At 36.6% G+C, this 19,576-nt stretch overlaps 1 protein-coding gene across 12 annotated transcripts in view; it reads right to left on the reverse strand.

Moving 5' to 3' along the window:
- Positions 1-19,576, reverse strand: part of FAM227B (family with sequence similarity 227 member B) — a 236,853-nt gene that overhangs the window by 26,465 nt on the left and 190,812 nt on the right. For 10 of the 12 annotated variants that reach the window (XR_011855001.1, XM_072148273.1, XM_072148264.1 and 7 more), the window contains 3 exons: positions 17,459-17,565; positions 15,589-15,749; positions 1,526-1,603 (listed from right to left, as the gene is read on the reverse strand). Coding sequence is in view for 11 of the 12 variants with exons in the window: in XM_072148273.1 (XP_072004374.1) it covers positions 1,526-1,603; positions 15,589-15,749; positions 17,459-17,565 (346 nt within the window). In the remaining variant the exon portion in view is untranslated. Of the gene's footprint in view, positions 1-888; positions 917-1,525; positions 1,604-15,588; positions 15,750-17,458; positions 17,566-19,576 lie in introns of all 12 variants that reach the window. The other 2 variants (XM_072148271.1, XM_072148274.1) reach the window with 2 other exon arrangements.

Consider the following 19,576-nt stretch of genomic DNA (forward strand, 5'->3'; position numbering starts at 1 on the left):
TCTCCCAGTAAATCTGCTCCAAAGAAGGCGAAGATGGTCCCATCGGCCAGAAAGGTCATGGTGTCGATTTTTAGGGGATGCAAATGGTGTCATCCTCATGGATTTTTTAGAAAAAGGAAGAACGATCACTGGACAATACTACAATACTACTACGATAACGCACCAGAGACATTCCTCCGGAGTTGTTGCTGCCAAACTGCATGAATTGCTGCCGCACCCCCATATTCACTTGATCTGGCTCCCTGCAACTTTTTCCTGTTCCCTAACATGAAGAAATGGCTCGCAGGAAAAAAAATTAGCTCACATGGAGAAGTCATCGCCGAGACAGAGCCGTATTTTGTAGAGCTCGACAAATCCTATTTTTTGAAAGGGTTAAAAAAATGGCAGGAACGTTTGGACAAGTGTATCTTTCTAAAAGGGGACTATGCTGAAAAATTTTAAAAAAATTTAAAAATGGTGTCTTCATTTCTAACACGGGTACTTCTTGAACCACCCTGGTAACTGTACTTTTTGTTTCCATGGCCTAAGTGTGTAACTTTAGATTTATCTACATTAAACCTCATCAACCATTTCTCTGCCCACTCCTCAAGTTTCCAAAAATCTCTTTGTAATGCTTCATTATTAATTACTTTACACAGCTCAGTATCATCTGCATATATGATTTATGAAAATTAATGTACAGATTTATTTCCACTTAAAGTATAAAATTAAGCTTCCTATAGAATGACAGCTAGCAGAAATCAAGAAAACTGAGGAATTGATACAGAAAGTATATTGGAAAAATGTATAAGTTTTCATCAAACAATAACATTTATTTGCTGAAATGGGAACACCCCTTTAACATAACTGCAGTAAAAAATAGAAAGAACGTAAAACGCGGCCACTCACCGTTAAAAAGTCTTCTTTATTTCATCATCTGTTAAAACAAGTCCAATGGAACAGACCAGTCAGGGTAGAGGTGGGAGCAGGGGGTTAGACAAGGCGACAGCCATTTCGCGCTGTTCAGTGCTTTCTCTAGCTCTATAACTGCTTCCACGCACTTGTAAAAGTAGATGGTGGCTCCCTGCCAGCAAAATGCACTGAGTATCGGAGTTCTCATTATCTGCACAATGCACTCACAATTCTGCTGCCTCCTCCCCCTCCCCTTCAGATGTGAATTGACTACATTTTCTTACAGCATGGGGGTGAGCTCATGTTTTCTTGAGAAAGGGAGGAAGTTGAGTTGAAATATCAGTGTGGAGATAATGATGATGACTCCATGACTAGTTTGCAGGCAGGAAACCAGGTATATGTTTATCTTCTTTTAAAACTGGAAGCAGTAATGTTAATTATAAAAGCAGATTGGAAATTAGTATAAAAAAGGTAATGGGAATCTGTTATTATGTGAAACTGTGTAATCCTGATAAAAGGTTCCCTTTAAACAGGGTGACCATACCCCATGGCACAATTATAAGACACATTTCCATAGATAATATAAAATAAACCCATGCTCATCTGTAATCTCCAACAAAGGAAATTTACTTACATTTCATATTTCATTTGTACACTGTTTCTAAGATTCTGTGTTTCTTGAATAATGTCTTGATAGGTTGGGCCAGCAGGAGTAATATAATCAAGTTAAGGAAATTGAATGCATTTTTATGTCTTTACATTCTGTATTAACAATGGGACCTAAGATTGTTGACATATCGTACATGCATGTACATTTAAAGATTACCCCTTCAACTTTGTATAACTTTGTCAGACCTTTTCTAAAGCACTTCTCTATAGAAAGGCCTCTAGGGACGTTCCCTGACTACAGCTAAGGAATATGATTAGTTTTCACTGCAGTCAGGAGCACAAGTCAGTAACGTTCAGTTCTACTGCATCTCGTACTTCAACACTGTCACCATTTCTTTTCCTTTCTACTTTATCAAATTTAAGGAGAAAATGAAGTAATAAAAGTGCAAAGAAATTTGACTAAAGAAGTATAGAGAAATAAATAATAAAATTGAAAAAAAATTGTAAATAAGCAAACATGTTCACATTGATGATCCCTAACAAAATTACGTTTTTCTTTTTACCCTCGATGAACAATAAAATACATTTTTGTGAAAAGCATTAGAAAATATAATGTATGTTGGCAAGAGGTGGCAACCAGTCATGCTTGTCACACAATTTGCATGGTTACAGGCAAATTGACTGATCCATCACAGCAAGCATAGCTACGATCTAACTGATGAATGAACCCGAGAGGTACATTTTGATGCCAGAACAGGTTGATCTCATTATGGAACATTTTCCAGCCGTTAAATGAATAAATTGATATCGTTTGATTTAATTTTATACCACTTTACTGTTCAGGACCACAGCATATTTCTGAATGCAAAAAATGTCTCTTCCTTAGTATAAGGTTTCTATTCTAACCATATGATAAAATAAACTGGTAGCAAATTTCCAGTGTCATAACAAACCCAACTTATCGGCTTCCCGTTATTTACAGGAGTTAGCAGGTCAATACAATAAAACCAAACAACAAAGCGAAACAAAGGAGAGTAATAGAGAGTAACCCGAAAATGATTATTGTAGGCCTGAAAAGGCTTTATTGAGCAGACATTTTTAGAGAGTTTTCAGAAGCAGTGGTTTAATGGCCAATATACCAATACCTTAAAATATATATTTTTATGACACATAGGCACATTTGCAACAGTTTTCTGTTGGACTTTGCATGTTCTTTTTAGTGTAAACTGCTTGCACAGGTATTTAAGAAGTGTCTACACCACAAGTGTGTCACACGCGACCGTTTTCTGGCGCAATTGCACTAGGAACCATGTGACTTAAATAAGGGGGAGTTCTGGTGCAAATGTGGAGGGTTTACGGTTGCATTCTCATCTGGGCATTCACATTTTATTTCATTCAAATGCCATATAAATACATATATACAATTGCATGTTATTAAAAGTTCTTTAAGTATGGCAAAAATATCAAAAAGTGGCTATTTGGGCATTTTTTATCATTACAGGGCTCACTACATGGGATAATGATTTGCATATTTCAATAGACCAGGCATACCTAGCATGTTTATGTTTTTTTCATTCGTTTTTTTCAATTCGTATTTTTGTAGACTCCAGTTGATGAGGCATTTTGGGGATTTTTTAAAAATCTTTTCAATTAAAAAAAAAAAGCTTATTTTTTTCACATCTGTAATCAATTATTGGCAAATTTGTAAAGAAAAAAAAATGTAATATGTAAATATATATTTACATATTGAAGGTGGTGAGTGTTTTTCACTCACCACTTTAAAAAATCTATAACTTTTTAATGTTTCCATGTAAAGTGCTGTGTATAAACTTTTCTGCGTAACAAATTGCACTTCATAGTGATGGCATTTATTATTCCATGCCGTGTACTGGGAAGCGGGAAAAAAATTCTGAATGCATGTGAAAATGATGAAAAAAAGTATTCTTGCCATATTCTTGTGGGCTTGGATTTTACGGCTTTCACTGTGCGCCATAAATGGTATGTCTATGTTATTCTTTGGGTCGGTATAATCATGGGAATACCAAATTTACATAGGCTTTATATTGTTTTCATACATTTACAAAAATTAAAACCTCCTGTACAAAAAATAATTTCTTCATTTTGCCATGTTCTGGGACTAATAACTTTTTCATATTTCAGTGTACGGAGCTGTGGGTGGGGTCATTTTTTGCAACTTTTGATGACATTTTTAATGCTACCTTTTTGAGGACTGTACGACCTTTTGATCACTTTTTATAGAATTTTTTATTTTTTTCAAAATGGCAAAAAAGTGGCACTTTTGGCTTTGGGCGCTATTTTCCATTATGGGGTTAAACGCTGGGAAAAATCATTATTACGGTATATTTTGATAGATCGACATGTTGGGATGCGATGATGTTTATGATTCTTACTGTTTATTTGCTTTTCTTTTTTTAATTTTTTTTTTAAATTTTTTAATTTTACACCCTCTAGGGTACTTTAACCCTGCAGGCTCCGATTGTTAATACTATATACTGCAATACTACTGTACAATGTACTAATGTGCAATATATAGCAATATTACTGATGATTCCTATAAGCCTACCATTTGCTAGCTATTAGAGATCACTGCATATGGCAAGCCTACGATTGGCAGCCATCAAAAGGTAAGCTAGGTGCCGCGGTCGGGTCTAACCGCGGCACTTAACAGTTTAACTGGCATGATCAGTGCCAGCACCGACCGCAGCAGTAACCGGCGGGTGTCAGCTGTATTATACAGCAGACACCGTTGCGTATGGAGAGAGCTCATGACACCCCTCGCAGCACGATGTAGTTCGCCCTGTCCAGTAGGAAATAAAGCATGACATAGATATATTGGAGAAGAGGAGCTGCTGCAGACGGGACACAGGTCCGTTCATCCAGCGATGGCGGACTTGGTGCAGTAGTGAAGATCCACAAGGTATTGTCCCGTTCTGGTAAAAGACAGGTAAAACACAACGCGTTTCGGCTCCAGGCTGGAGCCTTCGTCAGGTGTAAAATTACATACAAAATTCACCTAACGAAGGCTCCAGCCCGGAGCCGAAATGCGTTGTGTTTTACCTTTCTATTAAAATATTTTATGGATATAAGAGTCAGACCCATTCACTTAATGCAGCAGCGCCTACCAGAACGGGACAATACCTTGTGGATCTTCACTACACATAAATTGACCTGGACATTCAGGCACCAATGACCATTGGTCATGAAGGGGTTAAACCCCAGCAGGTCTGATCTCTTATGAAATATAATGCAATACAACTATGTTACAGTATATTGGAAATATAGTGGATATGTATCAGGCTCTATTACAGGCCATACATTGACAGCTATAGCTCTATAATATGCTACCTGGTGAGAGGTTTTCATTAACATTTTTCACCTGTAAGAGCTGCACATTCAAAACCAAATTTTGATTTAACGCTAGTACGCCACATTAAGGCTGTTTGAAGTGGACTTACAGGCTGATCAAATCCACCATATAGTACAATACTGTTGTAATACAGCATATGGTATGAAAGATAAGACCCCCTGATGATAACATACCATGGTAGTTTTTTTATTTTTACTGTATTTGCAAACTAAAAATTTAAAATCGCCTCAATTTCCCTATAACAAAATATTAAAACAATTATTCCCGATGATGAATTCTGTAACATAATATTGCTCCCAGATAATGTTTAAATAATGTATAAATAGAATGTACAGTATTTTTTGGACTATAAGGTGCACCGGAGTATAAGGCGCGCCTGATAATAAGGATGAATGAACAGCAGGTGGCAGACCTGTGCACAGTACGAGGCAGCTGAGAAAATCAAAGGATTTTTTATGCGCCTTATAGTCTAAAAAATACGGTAAATATAAAGCTATCAAAAGGTCATACAGTCTAAAAAATTGTAGAAATTAAAACATCATCACTTCCCACAAGAAATGACGCCTTATCTATTAAATCCTAATAAAACCCATATAACTAAATTTGGTATCCTTATCATATCATCAATGCATTTTTAACTGGTTCACGACCGCCCGCCGTGTATTCACGGCGGAGGTCGAGTCACGCTGCATGGCTGAGCCCTCTCCATAGTCCGTAAGTCTTTGCTGCATATTGCTAGCACCGATCGCGGGTGTTATAACAGCGATCGCTGCCGGCAAAGTTGCTGGCAGCCTCAAAAAGGCGGTGACGCCATCATCCCCTAGGATTGCTGCTCCCCGTGACGTCATCGGGGAGCGACGATCCGTCTCCATGGTAGCCTGGGGTCTTCCGAAGACACGATGCTATTTCGTTTTAACCCCTTCATTACAATGTGCTGATAGCTGTAGTATCAACTGTACAACTGTAGTATGGCAGTATATGATAGGATCGATCAGACAACCTAGGGTTAAAGTACCCTAGGGAGTCTGAAAAATATTAATAAAAATAAAAAAAAGTTAAAATAAAAAAATTATAATAAAAAAACCTAAAAATTCAAATCACCCCCTTTCCCTAGAACTGACATAAATATAAATAAACAGTAAAAATCATAAACACATTAGGTATCGCCGCGTCCGTAAATGCCTGATCTATCAAAACATATTAACGTTTTTTTCAATGCGTTTAACCCCGTAACGGAAAATAGCGCCCGAAGTAAAAAATGGCACTTTTTTGCCATTTTGAATATAAAAAAAATCTATAAAAAGTGATCACAAGGTCGTACAGTCTTAAAAATGAAATCATTAAAAATATTATCAAATGTCGCAAAAAATGACACATCCCAAAGTATAAAAAAGTTATTAGCGCCAGAAGATGGCAAAATTTAAAAAAACATTTTGTACAGGAGGTTTTAATTTTTATGTATGAAAACATTATAAAACCTATACAAATTTGGTATCCCCGTAATCGTACCAACCCAAAGAATAAAGTAGACATGTCATTTGGGGTGCCCGCTTCCCAGTACATGGCATGGAATATTCAATACCATCACTATGAAGTGCAATATGTTACGCAGAAAACAAGCCGTCACACAGCTCTTTATGTGTAAAAATAAAAAAGTTATAGATTTTTGAAGGTAGAGAGTTAAAAATGGAAATGAAAAACAGGAAAAGGCCCGGTTCTTAACTGGTTAAATCAAATTCAAAGCATTTGGAATGTTTTCCTGCTTCTGTGGCATGGAACATTAATTCTTGCCACTAGAATGTACACTTGGTTATGCAGAAACCAAGCCCTCATAAAGCTCTGTACACAAAGAAATTAAAAATTGATGGCAACGCAAAAACGAAAAAGGACGTCATAATGGTATGTTCACACAAGCTAAGTGTTCAAAGTTGTCTTCTACTAGCTTGAGTCATAGGTGTGCATTCTAGTACAGAAAAAGAAAAGAAAACATTAAGAGTGTCAAGTGGGGTTCTGCTCTTTGCTGAGAATACTTATCTGGTTGATGAAGTCAAATGTCAAACAGTTGCACTACAAAACCTGAAGCTATCATGTGGAAGCACTTTGCTGTATAACAAATTTTCAGATCTTTAGTTAAAATTGCTGGAGGGAACACAAAAGTTAATCTTTATTTAAAATAATTCTTCCAGACTCGCTGGAAACAATTACACCAGTTAGAAAGGATAACTGCAATTAAGGAAACCCCAAGTTCCGAAACACATTTGCTTAATGTTTACACTGAAAAGCTTTGTTACCATGCTTATGGTGATGGTGCGAAGGACAATTAAAAGGTAAAATATTAACTTGGACCAATTACAAATGATAAATACCAATTATCCAGGCGGATTACGAAAAATAAAGCCTGCTACTAAGAAGATATAAATACCTATATACAGACCTCCTGAAAACTATCCAAAAAAAATTAGACAACAATTTATGCAAAGGCAATCAATTTTATTAATGATACAAAAAAGTGACAAATGTATAATCACCACGTGTAAAACCAACCTATAAAAACAGTCCCTGGTGGACATAAAGGTGAAAAACCATTCCTGAAACAGTAGTAACACATATAATGATGGATAAGTATCCGAGAGGGTACTACAAACAACAAACAGCAAATTCAAATGGACATATTATTACATATTATTGTTGAAGTCAAAAGGCAAAATGCCAATAAACATATATTTAGAATGAAACAAAGTACAGCTTCATAAATAATGTTGACATTAGTACCCAATACATATCTTGGAAGTATAACATGGATCCTGGTAGGAAGTCAACTTAAGATCAAGGACTAAGGCATAAAGTGCATAGTGCAAAGAAATTCATATATACCGACCAGACTGCATCCTTTTAAGGAAAAATGGTTATGGACCACTAAGGTAGTGCGCCCGATGTCCACCAGGTGTCGCTGGTGCACTGAAGTCCGCCAAGGTCCGCCGGAGTTAACCAAGCTAGGCTGGGTGCAGGTAAGTGCGTGTCAAGCGACACATTTTTGTTTTTAAATACAGTGATTTTTACGAATCCGTTGGGTTTTCCGACGGCCACGCCCCCGATTTCCGTCACGTGCATGGCGGCACTGATACGCCACAATCCGATCGCGTGTGCCAAAAACCCGGGGCAATTCAGGGAAAAACGGTAATATTCGGGAAACACGTCGGAAAAACGCGGAGCATGTCGAGATTTAAACGCGCGTTAAAAAAAACACGCGTGTGTGCGTGAAAAAAAATGCAAGTCTGAAAAGACCCATTGGTTACAATGGGTCAGAGTGCAATGCAAGTTCTGCACGTCAAAAGAACGCGCAGAAAACGCGCGTGAAAAACGCAAGTGTGAAAGGGGCCTACGGCATAAAAGTTCCGATCTGTAGATCAGAACAGAACTGGTCGAGCTTTATGCTATAGTGTCTGTCGGTTTTCTTGTGGAGAATATAATAAATATGGCAGGCCGGGGATGCCATAAAACTAGCAGGGACAGGGAGATTCATGTGGTTTCTCCACCAGAAAACTGGTAGAGAAGACATAATGAATCGCCCTCAGTACCATTTAGATGTCTTTATACAAGTACGCTTCTAAAACATATTTTTACTGATGTCTTCTGTTACAGTCATGACGAAGAAGAGCTGCAGTATGCAGTCTTTATATCCCACCTCCTCACTGATTCTGACAGTTCTAACCCAACACCCCTCATCAATGAGAGAGACATGTGGCTCCCTGAAGACAATTGCTGAGGCCACATGAGGTTGATTTCTCTTCATATAGCCAGGTCCACCTTAGCCCCCAACTTTCTGAGGGAGGGGTTAATGATGTAGCAGTGGTGAGTCACATACAGCCCATGTCTGTCTCTCTCGCTCTCCCCCTGAAGATTTCAGCAAAGGGTAGTGTAGAACTTTCTATCTAATTCCTGCAGGTGAAAGCAAAAGGAGCTGTATACATCTGTAGTTGAATATTGGCAGACGGTCCCTAAGTACTAGTTCCTTACTGGCAGCATGTTTGCAGCAGTGAGACCTGTCAATCAGGTACAGAGAGCCAGGGCATTGCAGGGATTACTGCATATGCAGGACCCCATTAATATAATTGGTATTAGTATTTATTTTGGGCGGGTTCATTTGAATGACAAGTTGACTTTAATATGCTACAACAGGGCTTCAGAGTCACCAATTCTCATTTTCCTAATCTGCTGTGATCTTTCCTATTCCCTTTTACCCTTACAGACTTAGCTCTCAGATGTTTGAGTTTCTGGCTAATCACCGCCTTCAAAAAGTAATAGTTAATTTTTTTTTTTAACATTTTAAAATTTTTATTTAAAAGTTAAAATTTTTTCCTGAGAGACAAGTCAAAATTTTTTTTAGTGGTGTGATTAAATATTTTATGCAAAATTGCAACATCATAAGGGGAAATTAATGTGAAAATTCAATTACACCATTTTTTCATGAACTTTGTTTGTATGGTTTGTATTGTATGGTGCAAGTGGAAAAATAGTTTTGTTAGGTCTTAATACTTTTTGAAAAAAAAACCATAAAAAACTGCTATATTTTTTTTTAAAAGAGCAGCTATTCAGACATTTGGATTATTTTCTTTCAAAATGTTAACTTTATGAGTTAATACATTTTATGGTTTACTAGAGACGATATTTTGGGAGACAGGGATACTGAACATGTTAATGAATTTGTTTATATATGCATTCTGGGGAAAGGGGATTGATTTGATTTAACCCATTCAAGAATAAGCCATTTTAGGGCTTTAGAACTAAGCCAGATTTTTTTTAAATCTGCCCTGTGTCATTATAAGAAGTTATAAATTTGGAATGCTTTAACATATCCAGTGTCTTTTGAGTCTTGTCACACATTGTACTTCAAATTAGTTAAAAAAATATAGGGATGATATCTTTGGCAAAAATTTCATTAAAATTTCCAATTTCAAAGTTCTACATTTTCTGCTTTTCAGGCAGTCATAGCACTTAAATAACTTCACAACTAACATTTTCCAATTGTCTTTATATTGACATGAATTTTTATGCATCCTCTATTTTTTTTAGGTTATTAGGAGGTTTAGAATTTTGGGTGCAATATTTTCATTTTTATGAAAATTGCCAAAACCTATATTTAGAGGCAGCTGCGCAGCTTTAAGTGACTTTGGAAAAGGCCTAAATAATAGTAAAACACCGTAAAATTATCCCATAATTGAAACTACACTCCTCAATGTATAAAAGAGCAACTTTTGGAAGTTTGTTATAGGTGTTTCACTGGGGTTAAAACAAAATGGAGGTGCAATTTACAAACTGAAAATTGTTTTAGACAATACATAAATTTTGGCCAAAATTAAACATTCGCAAAGGATTAAATGACAAGCAGCTGCATAAACTTTGATACCCAATTTCTCCCAAATATGTGGTCATAAACTGCTTTATGGGAACACGGCAGGGCATAGGGCAACGGAACAAGCACCATTCAGAGCAGATTTGCATTGTCACACTTTATAGGCTATAAAAAATAATTTTTCTGTAATTTGGACATATGGGGGATTATTTTTTTCAGGATAAGATCCATTTTCAGGTACATTATTTATAGGTATTCAATAGCTAACTGATGAGATTTTATTAACAGTTTTTTTGGTGGGGGTTAAAAAAATCATTAATTCTAATTGAGGGTTTTTAACTATTTTTTTTCACCGCACTAGGATACCTCATGATACTCTTACTTGTTTTTGTGTCATCATATATTAATGGGCATAACATTTTTTAGGGTTTGTTTTTATTGGTATAATGTTGGGGTAAATGTTGAGGGTGTATGTGAAAATATCATAATTTCTGTGAGTTTTTTAATGGCATTCTTCATTGTCTGGTGACAATTTTATTTACAGACGTAGTGATATCCAATATGTAGTGTTTTTTTTGTGATGATTTTCGAGGTTTTATGTATTATATATAATCAGGGGACTTTTATAATTTTAATAAATTTTTTCTTTTCTTTTTTTTTAAACCTTTTTACTGGTTTATTTTGTCCCAGTGTGGGACTTGAACAAGTGATAACTTGTCCAGTGCAATATACTACAATACTAATGCGTTGCAGCATAAATATTACATAGTCAACCTATGCATTCTGAATAGGCTGACAGGAGCACTGTTAGATTGTGCTAAAAGCATCTACTAAAGGCAGCCCTGGAGTCCTTCGGAGGATGCCAGGGCCGGCCATAGCAAAGATTGGCACCATCACAAAAGTGGCGGTTACGTGCTGTTACTATGGGAACTGTACATCTTGGTGTGGTAACTACCCGCACCTTATGACGTATAGTTATGTCAGGGTGCAGGAAGGGGTCAATTTTATATTATTATTATTAGATTTTTTAAAACTATTATTTCAGGCCCACTAGGCCTCATATCCGGTGAGCAAATTGTACTTCAAAGTGGCATAATTTAATATTATTTGCAGTGTACTAGAAAGCTAGAAAATTACATGTGTAGTAAAATTGACAAAAAAAGCACATTTGTACTATTTTCTTATAGACTGTGAGGGAGATTTATCAGAAGTTTCTAAGAACAATACCTTTGTATGTTTTAATACCTGTAAAAAAAGGAAAATAACATATTCTCACATATTCCAATTTCTTCTGGTAGTTTATACAATATTCTCCAATAATAATGTACTGGAGTATATTGTAGATTTGCTGGTTCCCTATAACACCCCTCCTTAACCTCATCATAACCACTTTAGAGAATAGTGGAGTAGTCTTCCAGAGCAACAGTACAATATTCTGTATGTGTAGTAATAAGATGACCATTTAATTCAATTATTAATGGTATATTCAGCAATGTTAAGTTTCTATGTATATCTGACAAAAACAGCATCTGTTATCCATAAAAATAAATGTAACCTGAACGCAACTATTAACATAAATATAAATTCTTTAAGGCAGATGTATGCCCTTTTGTTAAGCATATGCACATTATACTACCATGTTTTCACTGTCCTGAATAGCATAGGTTGTTGTGCTTTGCAAATAAAACATAAAGAATTTTTTTTAACCCCTTAAGGACCAGGCCCTTTTTCGTTTTTGCGTTTTTATTTTTCACTCCCCACCTTCAAAAATCTATAACTTTTTTATTTTTCCATGTACAGAGCTGTGTGATGTCTTATTTTCTGCGTAACAAATTGCACTTCGTAGTGATGGTATTAAATATTCCATGCCATGTAATGGGAAGCGGAAAAAAAATTCTAAATGCAGTGAAAATGATGAAAAAACACATTTGCGCCATTTCTTGTAGGCTTGGTTTGTACAGCTTTCACTGTGCGCCCCAAATGACATGTCTTCTTCATTCATTGGGTCAATACGATCACGGGGATACCAAATTTGTATAAGTTTTATAATGTTTTCATACATTTACAAAAATTAAAACCTCCTGTACAGAAAAAAAATTCTTCATTTTACAGTGTTCTTGCGCTAATAACTTTTTCATACTTTAGTGTACAGAGCTGTGGGTGATGTCATTTTTTGCGACTTCTGATGACATTTTCAACGCTTTTATTTTTAGGACTGTGCGACGTTTTGATCACTTTTTATAGAATTTTTTCTATTTTTCAAAATGGCAAAAAAATGCAATTTGCGACTTCGGGCGCTATTTTCCGCTATGGGGTAAAACGCAGTGAAAAACGGTTATTATATTTTGATAGATCGGGCATTTTCGGACGCGGGGATACCTAATGTGTTTAGGATTTTTACTGTTTATTCATATTTATATCAGTTCTAGGGGAAGGGGGGTGATTTGAATTTTTATGTTTTTTTAATATAATTTTTTTTTTTAACTTTTTTTAATTTTTTTTTTTACTATTTTTCAGACTCCCTAGGGTACTTTAACCCTAGGTTGTCTGATTGATCCTATCATATACTGCCATACTGCAGTATGGCAGTATATGGGGATTTTGCATACCATCTATTACAATGTGCAGATCGCACATTGTAATAGATAGCCGAGATCATGATAGCCTCGGATCTTTATGTGATCCGAGGCTGTCATGACAACGGATCGTCACTCCCCGGTGACGTCACGGGGAGTGACGATCGGAGCCAAGATGGCGGCGCCCACTCGCCGCCGGCTCTTTAATGCCGCCGGCAGCTTTGCCGGCGGCAATCAAAGGGTTAACACCCGCGATCGGTGCAAGCACCGATCGCGGGTGTTAGCGACGGGCATTTGCTTCATCATGAAGCAAATGCCCGGTGAGTATGAAGAGGGCTCAGCCCGTGAGCCCTCTTCATACTCCCCCATGCGCAGCAAGGCGTAAGGGTACGTCTTATTGCGCTATGGGGTTAAGGTCTACACCAACCAGTTTAGCCTTGCTCATAAGAATATCGCCATACAATACAATTCATACTTTTACAGTGTAGCCAAGCATTAAATGAACAAAATCTGACATAAATCTTCTCTAAAAATGGTAACATGAAAGGTTAGGGCAGTAGTGGATTATAATATAGGCGGCCTGGGCGGTAGCCCCGGACCAAAGCCTTCTAGGGGGCCCTCACCTACCACAGACCACCGACCAAATTTTATACTGAGAAGGACCTTCATCAATGAAATCCTTATACAGAGCCATTTCAGGAATGTCCTCCAAGGGTCCTGAAATATCAGACTGAAAGCAGGCAAAAGGGACACATCTTTCAATCTTCAAAAAGCCTGATTCTTCTACCATATGTAGGGAGTGATTCCAGACTTGTAGGGGCTATAATATTCATACAGCCCAGGGCTGATAAAAAGATTACATTTAATTTTTATTAATTGAAAATCCGCCTTCTACCAGATTTGGAACTCAAGGAAGGTTCAAGACTATCATTTTAAAAGTATAAAATTAATAAGGACAAATAACAAAAATTACAAACCTTAACCTATTATGTAAAAGAAAAAACATACGATAGGGGGGGGGGGGGGATGGCGCAGGGGAACACAGTTGAGAAAGTCCAAAAACACCTAAAGATTCAACAGAAGAAAGAAGTATATTGTTCACCGCATCAACGTCCTTGCCCGCTCTTTATTAGCGCACATCAAGCGCCAAGAGTGAAGTTAGATTAGACAGTACCTTTCTTGATGGAAAAAGGTGTGCTCGTATTCCACGCTCTCACTCAGCTTTCCTCCGGTCTTGCTGGATGAAAACTCCAGATCGTTGTTTGTTACCGGTGCGTGGGTAAAATCCTCCGACCAGGAACTGCTGCCACTGTGTGGTGTGTTCCGCAAATTTCGCGGTCACTCCGGTTCACTCGTCAAAAGGAAGAGAAGATAACACGCGATAGTGCAGACAACTTTTGTGGTAATTAAGTTGAAACATTTATTCAATATACTCACAGACAAAAGTTAAAATAAGGCATTTAGTAATTTAAAAATGCACGTTCGGTGCACGACGAGTGAACCGGAGTGACCGCAAAATTTGTGGAACACACCACACGGTGGCAGCAGTTCCTGGTCGGAGGATTTTACCCACGCACCGGTAACAAACAACGATCCAGAGTTTTCGTCCAGCAAGACCGGAGGAAAACTGAGTGAGAGCGTGGAATACGAGCACACCTTTTTCCATCAAGAAAGGTACTGTCTAATCTAACTTCACTCTTGGCGCTTGAAGTGCGCTAATAAAGAGCGGGCAAGGACGTTGATGCGGTGAACAATATACTTCTTTCTGAAATTAATAAGGAAGGCTCAGATGTGTGGAGAGGCAATGCATAATTCAAACAAAAGGATTTACAGTTTGCAAATTTATCTTGTATGTTTGTAAATGTTAATTCTCATTTATCTTTTGTGTACGAGATGTTATATATTCAGATTTAATTTCATGCTGTTTTGCTCTAAAAAGACCCATCTCTAGATCTACACATAAATGTTCCAAAGCTAGAAAAATAATGTGCTCAGTGCTATCCTAGAAAAAAATGATCAAGAATGTTATAATTCATTAGATTTTAACGCCAAGGCTATTACAACTTCAGCTATAATCCTTTTATAGATTGTTGGTATCTCTGTTACCACTGCTAGAAGAAATTGTTCAGCACCATTTATATAGTTATACAGTTTTTTTATGGGCAGCATCTCAGCATCCACATCTCTAACTGTACAGATTTTCCTCGTGAATTGACAGTGAATGTTCAGATCAGTGAGGGGAGAGCAGTTTTACATTTTTCGGAAACAATATATTACATAGTGTCTTCATTTCATTTTACATTACTTAAGCGATTCTCCAAACTATGATACCCAGGTCTCTGATTGGAACAAAATTCCACAAGCTCAAAATAATTGTATCATCTCAGATGATATTGCATATGGAAGGGGGGTCAGGATACATGATTAAATAAAGGATTGTGTATATTTTTTCCAGCTGTGTGGTGTATATTGTATAAGTCACTAATAGTTTAGGGCTGGAAATCCCCGCTAACAATGAAGGATATGTGTCATTTATATCCCACTGTAAACTTTTACTATGAGAACATTTATTCTAACACTTTTTTTTTATATGGGATGGCTCATGTAAAGCTATTTTTGCATAAAAGAAAAATGGCAATCAATTGGGTAATAGACTGTTGATTGCTCTATATGCCTATTAATATTTGTGTTACACACATAAAGGGGTTAAAAGAAGTAACACCTTTTTCATGCTTCTTTCATCTTTATTAGCTTTCAGTGTAAAAGGATATGGCAAGTGCAAAATTTCAGTTCTTTTAATTCTTTGTTGTGGTCTTTCATGTATGCAACCTGTGAATTGATGCCTCTTCATGTAGTTTGACACAAGAAGACTGTGGCTTCCTAGCTTGAAAAGCACATGACGAAACTCAGGTCCTGGACCAATTGTGTGAGACTAGGAGAGAATATTAAGGTGTAAGAATAGATTGTCCCAAATAGAATTGTGCATATACTTACATGGTACACTAACATAATACAAGTTTGTTAGTCGCCATCAAACATACCGGTGAAGAATTTGTTGTAACTGGGCACATCATTATGTTCCCTATGCTGGCAAAGAATGCGCCCAGCGTCCCGAGCTTGAATGAATGCTACACTTGATCCTGATTAACGTTGACTTGCTCCATAATTTGCACCATGATCCTGACAGAGGCTATAATAAATGTGCTGGGCTAGGCTCCCCCCATTCACCACTAACTTGCCGTGAGGACAGCATCCAGGGAAGAAAATTGGTAAACATGCATGATAAATTTCCCATACTGTTTTGGTCTGAAGTAGTCAAAACCATCACCTTATTGTCTTTAACATTATTGGCGCTTTATGGTGTTTACTTCCTGTAGGTAAAGCATACCTAAATCTTTGCAGCAATTTTTTTGCAGAAATGCATTTGGAAGATGATATGTATACTGCATTAGGTAAAACAGATTCTCTGTGCCTATTTTTCGGCTCCTTTTTCCATCCTGTATTTATCCTGAAATCCTGTACACAGCATGGAGATGAGGAAGGAAGGCTTAAGATTAACCCCATACCTAGATGATTCAGCTCTGTGAGGAGATTAGCCTGCCCAGAGACTGCATGCAAATATTTAAGTCATTAGACACTTTGTCAGGTTGCTTTATCGTTCAGCTGTCAGTGGACACAGGACAGGAATATAATTTACACGAAACTGCTCCAATAAAGAAGAAAAGCAGAGGAAAAAGGTGACAGGAACAGATTTCTATAATAAAGTATATTATGCAGTTTTATTAAAAGTTTAGTTACACATTAAGCATCTTGACCCCATTAGCTTCTACTTTCATAATGGTAACAATCCCTTAAAGGGAACCTGTCAGCAGATTTTACCCAATTAAACTACTATCCCCTCAGGTAGGATGTGTCCTTTCTAGGATTGGCTCTTATGTGAAACCTCTCCTGGTTTCTATGAAGTAAATCTCATTATAGAAGAGTCATATTTGCCTGTGATAAGCCAAGTTTAGAGTGTGCGGGGGGAGTCAATCCCCTGAAAATCTTTGGTTCTATATTCCCAAGAAACATGCTATATTAAAATAAGAATCTTTCAAATTATATCATGCTTTCAGTTCTGTGAGCTACACAGCTCCAGAGAAAAATAAACAGCTCACATTCCCAACTATATCTTTAACTTCTGGCTAAAAATATAGTTCTGTAGATCAGAAAACCACAAGCCAGATGCAATATGAAAGATGAGATTATTATCTTTAATATGACACCAAAAGCATATATAACTGAACCAAATATGGGGGCATCTGAAGTTAGACTGCTTCGGCAGCCTCTAAATTTGAATCATCTGAGGCAAATATGACTCTTATGCTCATTTTCACATGACTTAGGAGGAGATTTTTTTTATAGGTTAAATGGTAAGATTTCACATATAAAAGAGGGAATTATAGGACATACCCTATTTTGTTTTGGCAGGAATTTCCTACTTTTACCATATAACATTCAGGTATTACATTCTATACTGTATCTAGAGAAACACTTGGCTGGGTATTGGCTGAATTATATGGAGAGATCTACACACTCGAATGCTTATGTGCCTCCAGAGACCTCACTATACCTATATAGCACTTATAGGAAAGGACATACCTCTGTAGTTGGGGTGTCTTTGCCTTCTATATCTAATGTCTTAGGAACATGTAGCTGCCTCGCCTCATAAACTAAGTCATCCAGGTTGAATTTAAGCTTTCTGACATCTGTAAGAAAAAAGTAAAATTAAAAAATTCTAAAGCTTTGAATTGTTTAATTGACGAGCGAGATATATACATTTTATATATATATGCTAGATTTACATTTAAGTATCAGCAAAAATACAAATGGTTACAATTTAGTTGGATATTAGAAGCAGAACTTCAGAGCAGCTTCCAGGAAGCCTGTGCACTCTTTCAAATCATGTTTAATACAGACATTGTTGGCATCATACATCTTGCACGCATTTACTATTTGCTATGACGACTGTGACTGCTACTATTAATATCTACTGATAGTATGCCAGTGTGAATAGTAAATGGAAGAAATGGATGACAGACCGATGGAAAAGTTTAAAAGTTTACCCTGAGTGACATATGGTTAAAACAAATATAGCTCAAACCTCCCCACATGGTTGCTATTGTACAAAAATGCTGGAGAGTGCCAGCTGACCCAGTGAGATAAAAAAAAAAAATCTAAGGAAGATAAGTCAGTGCAGTTATATATATATATATATATATATATATATATATATATATATATATATAGCATGCAAATACAATGATGCCATAAACTTTGAAAGCTCCATTAACTGTAAAATTGAATTTTACATAAAAGATCACAATTCACAACCACATTTTAGAAATCAACAGCAAAGTGGCAATTACTTCCCGGACTACATGACAAAATCCAAAAACAACACTGTAATTGAAGGGGTGGAAAATAAGCCTGAGACAATAAACAATCTGATTCCTCAAATGTGTGGATTTCATTTTCAAATTAACTTTAGTGCTTCACGTTTGATTTCTTCAAGAGAAAAATAATTAAAGTGTAGGTCCAAAGTAAAGACAGACGAGGGGGGAAAAGTTATCACCAACAGAACAATTCAAAGGCCAAAAAAATGAAAAGATTTTGGAAAAGAGGTGAAGAATTTTTCTATTTTGCTCATAACAGAAAATCCACAGAACCAAAAATTACACACAACCACTAGGATGAGTAACATGTTGTGAGGGCAGAATCTATAGAAAAATTCTTAGACGCTAATGATGGAACAAAATGATGCTACAAAATCTAATGAGTCCATGTTAAAGGGGATATGACTAAAATGGAATTACGAACTGATAGATGTGCTATGTTTAGGCATCACTGCCAATAAACATGCTTATCTTCAAAAACTACAAAATGATGAACGACTGAACTGTAGATTTATAGAGGTAACTCAGGATTGAAGCCGTATACAGAATGGTTACCCCTATGACATTCCCATCAAATAGGACAGGTGCAGGTTAATTTGACATGCACATCTATACTGGGGATTTATCAAAGGATTGTGCATTTTAAACAAAAAATAACCATTAACAGTACAGAGTAGACACAAAAACAACTATAAATACATTTCATTTATCAAGCTTTATACATTAATACTTTTTATTCCAAGTCAGAAATTCTGAATTAACATTCACTAAACAGAGCTATAAAAAGCATATTTTTTTCCTCTGAATGCTAATATCTGCTTGGATGACGATGCAGCTTTACTTACTCCTGGATAAATACATACGGTAATATACAACTGGTCTTATCTCCCAAAGTGGTGTTGTGGGACAGCAGTTTCACCTGTATACATTTGTTCCTGGCAGTTCTTGATATACCTCTGATAACAGAATTGGCCACATTGGATACGTATTTTAGTTTGCAAATTATCCCATATGATTCAGTGACACCATTATATAAAGGTATTAAAATTCATCACTAAGTAAAAATTGAAGTATAAAGAGTATAACAAAGAAACCAATACCATACCAAAATATAAGGCCAAATAACCAAGATCAAAAGATTAAAGTGTAAGCGGTTCAGGCAGACAGTGGTGGGGGGACTGGAGAAGCATCACACTACTTAGGATTGATTATATTAAACAAGCTGGCCACTTAATCTCATGTTTTTTTTAATGTGTAAGTGTGGGGGAAGATATTAGGTAGATTAGATATTGGTAGATATTCCTTTAAAGAAAATCTACCATCA

The sequence above is a fragment of the Engystomops pustulosus genome, chromosome 4 (assembly GCF_040894005.1).
Source record: "Engystomops pustulosus chromosome 4, aEngPut4.maternal, whole genome shotgun sequence".
Lineage (NCBI taxonomy): Eukaryota > Metazoa > Chordata > Amphibia > Anura > Leptodactylidae > Engystomops > Engystomops pustulosus.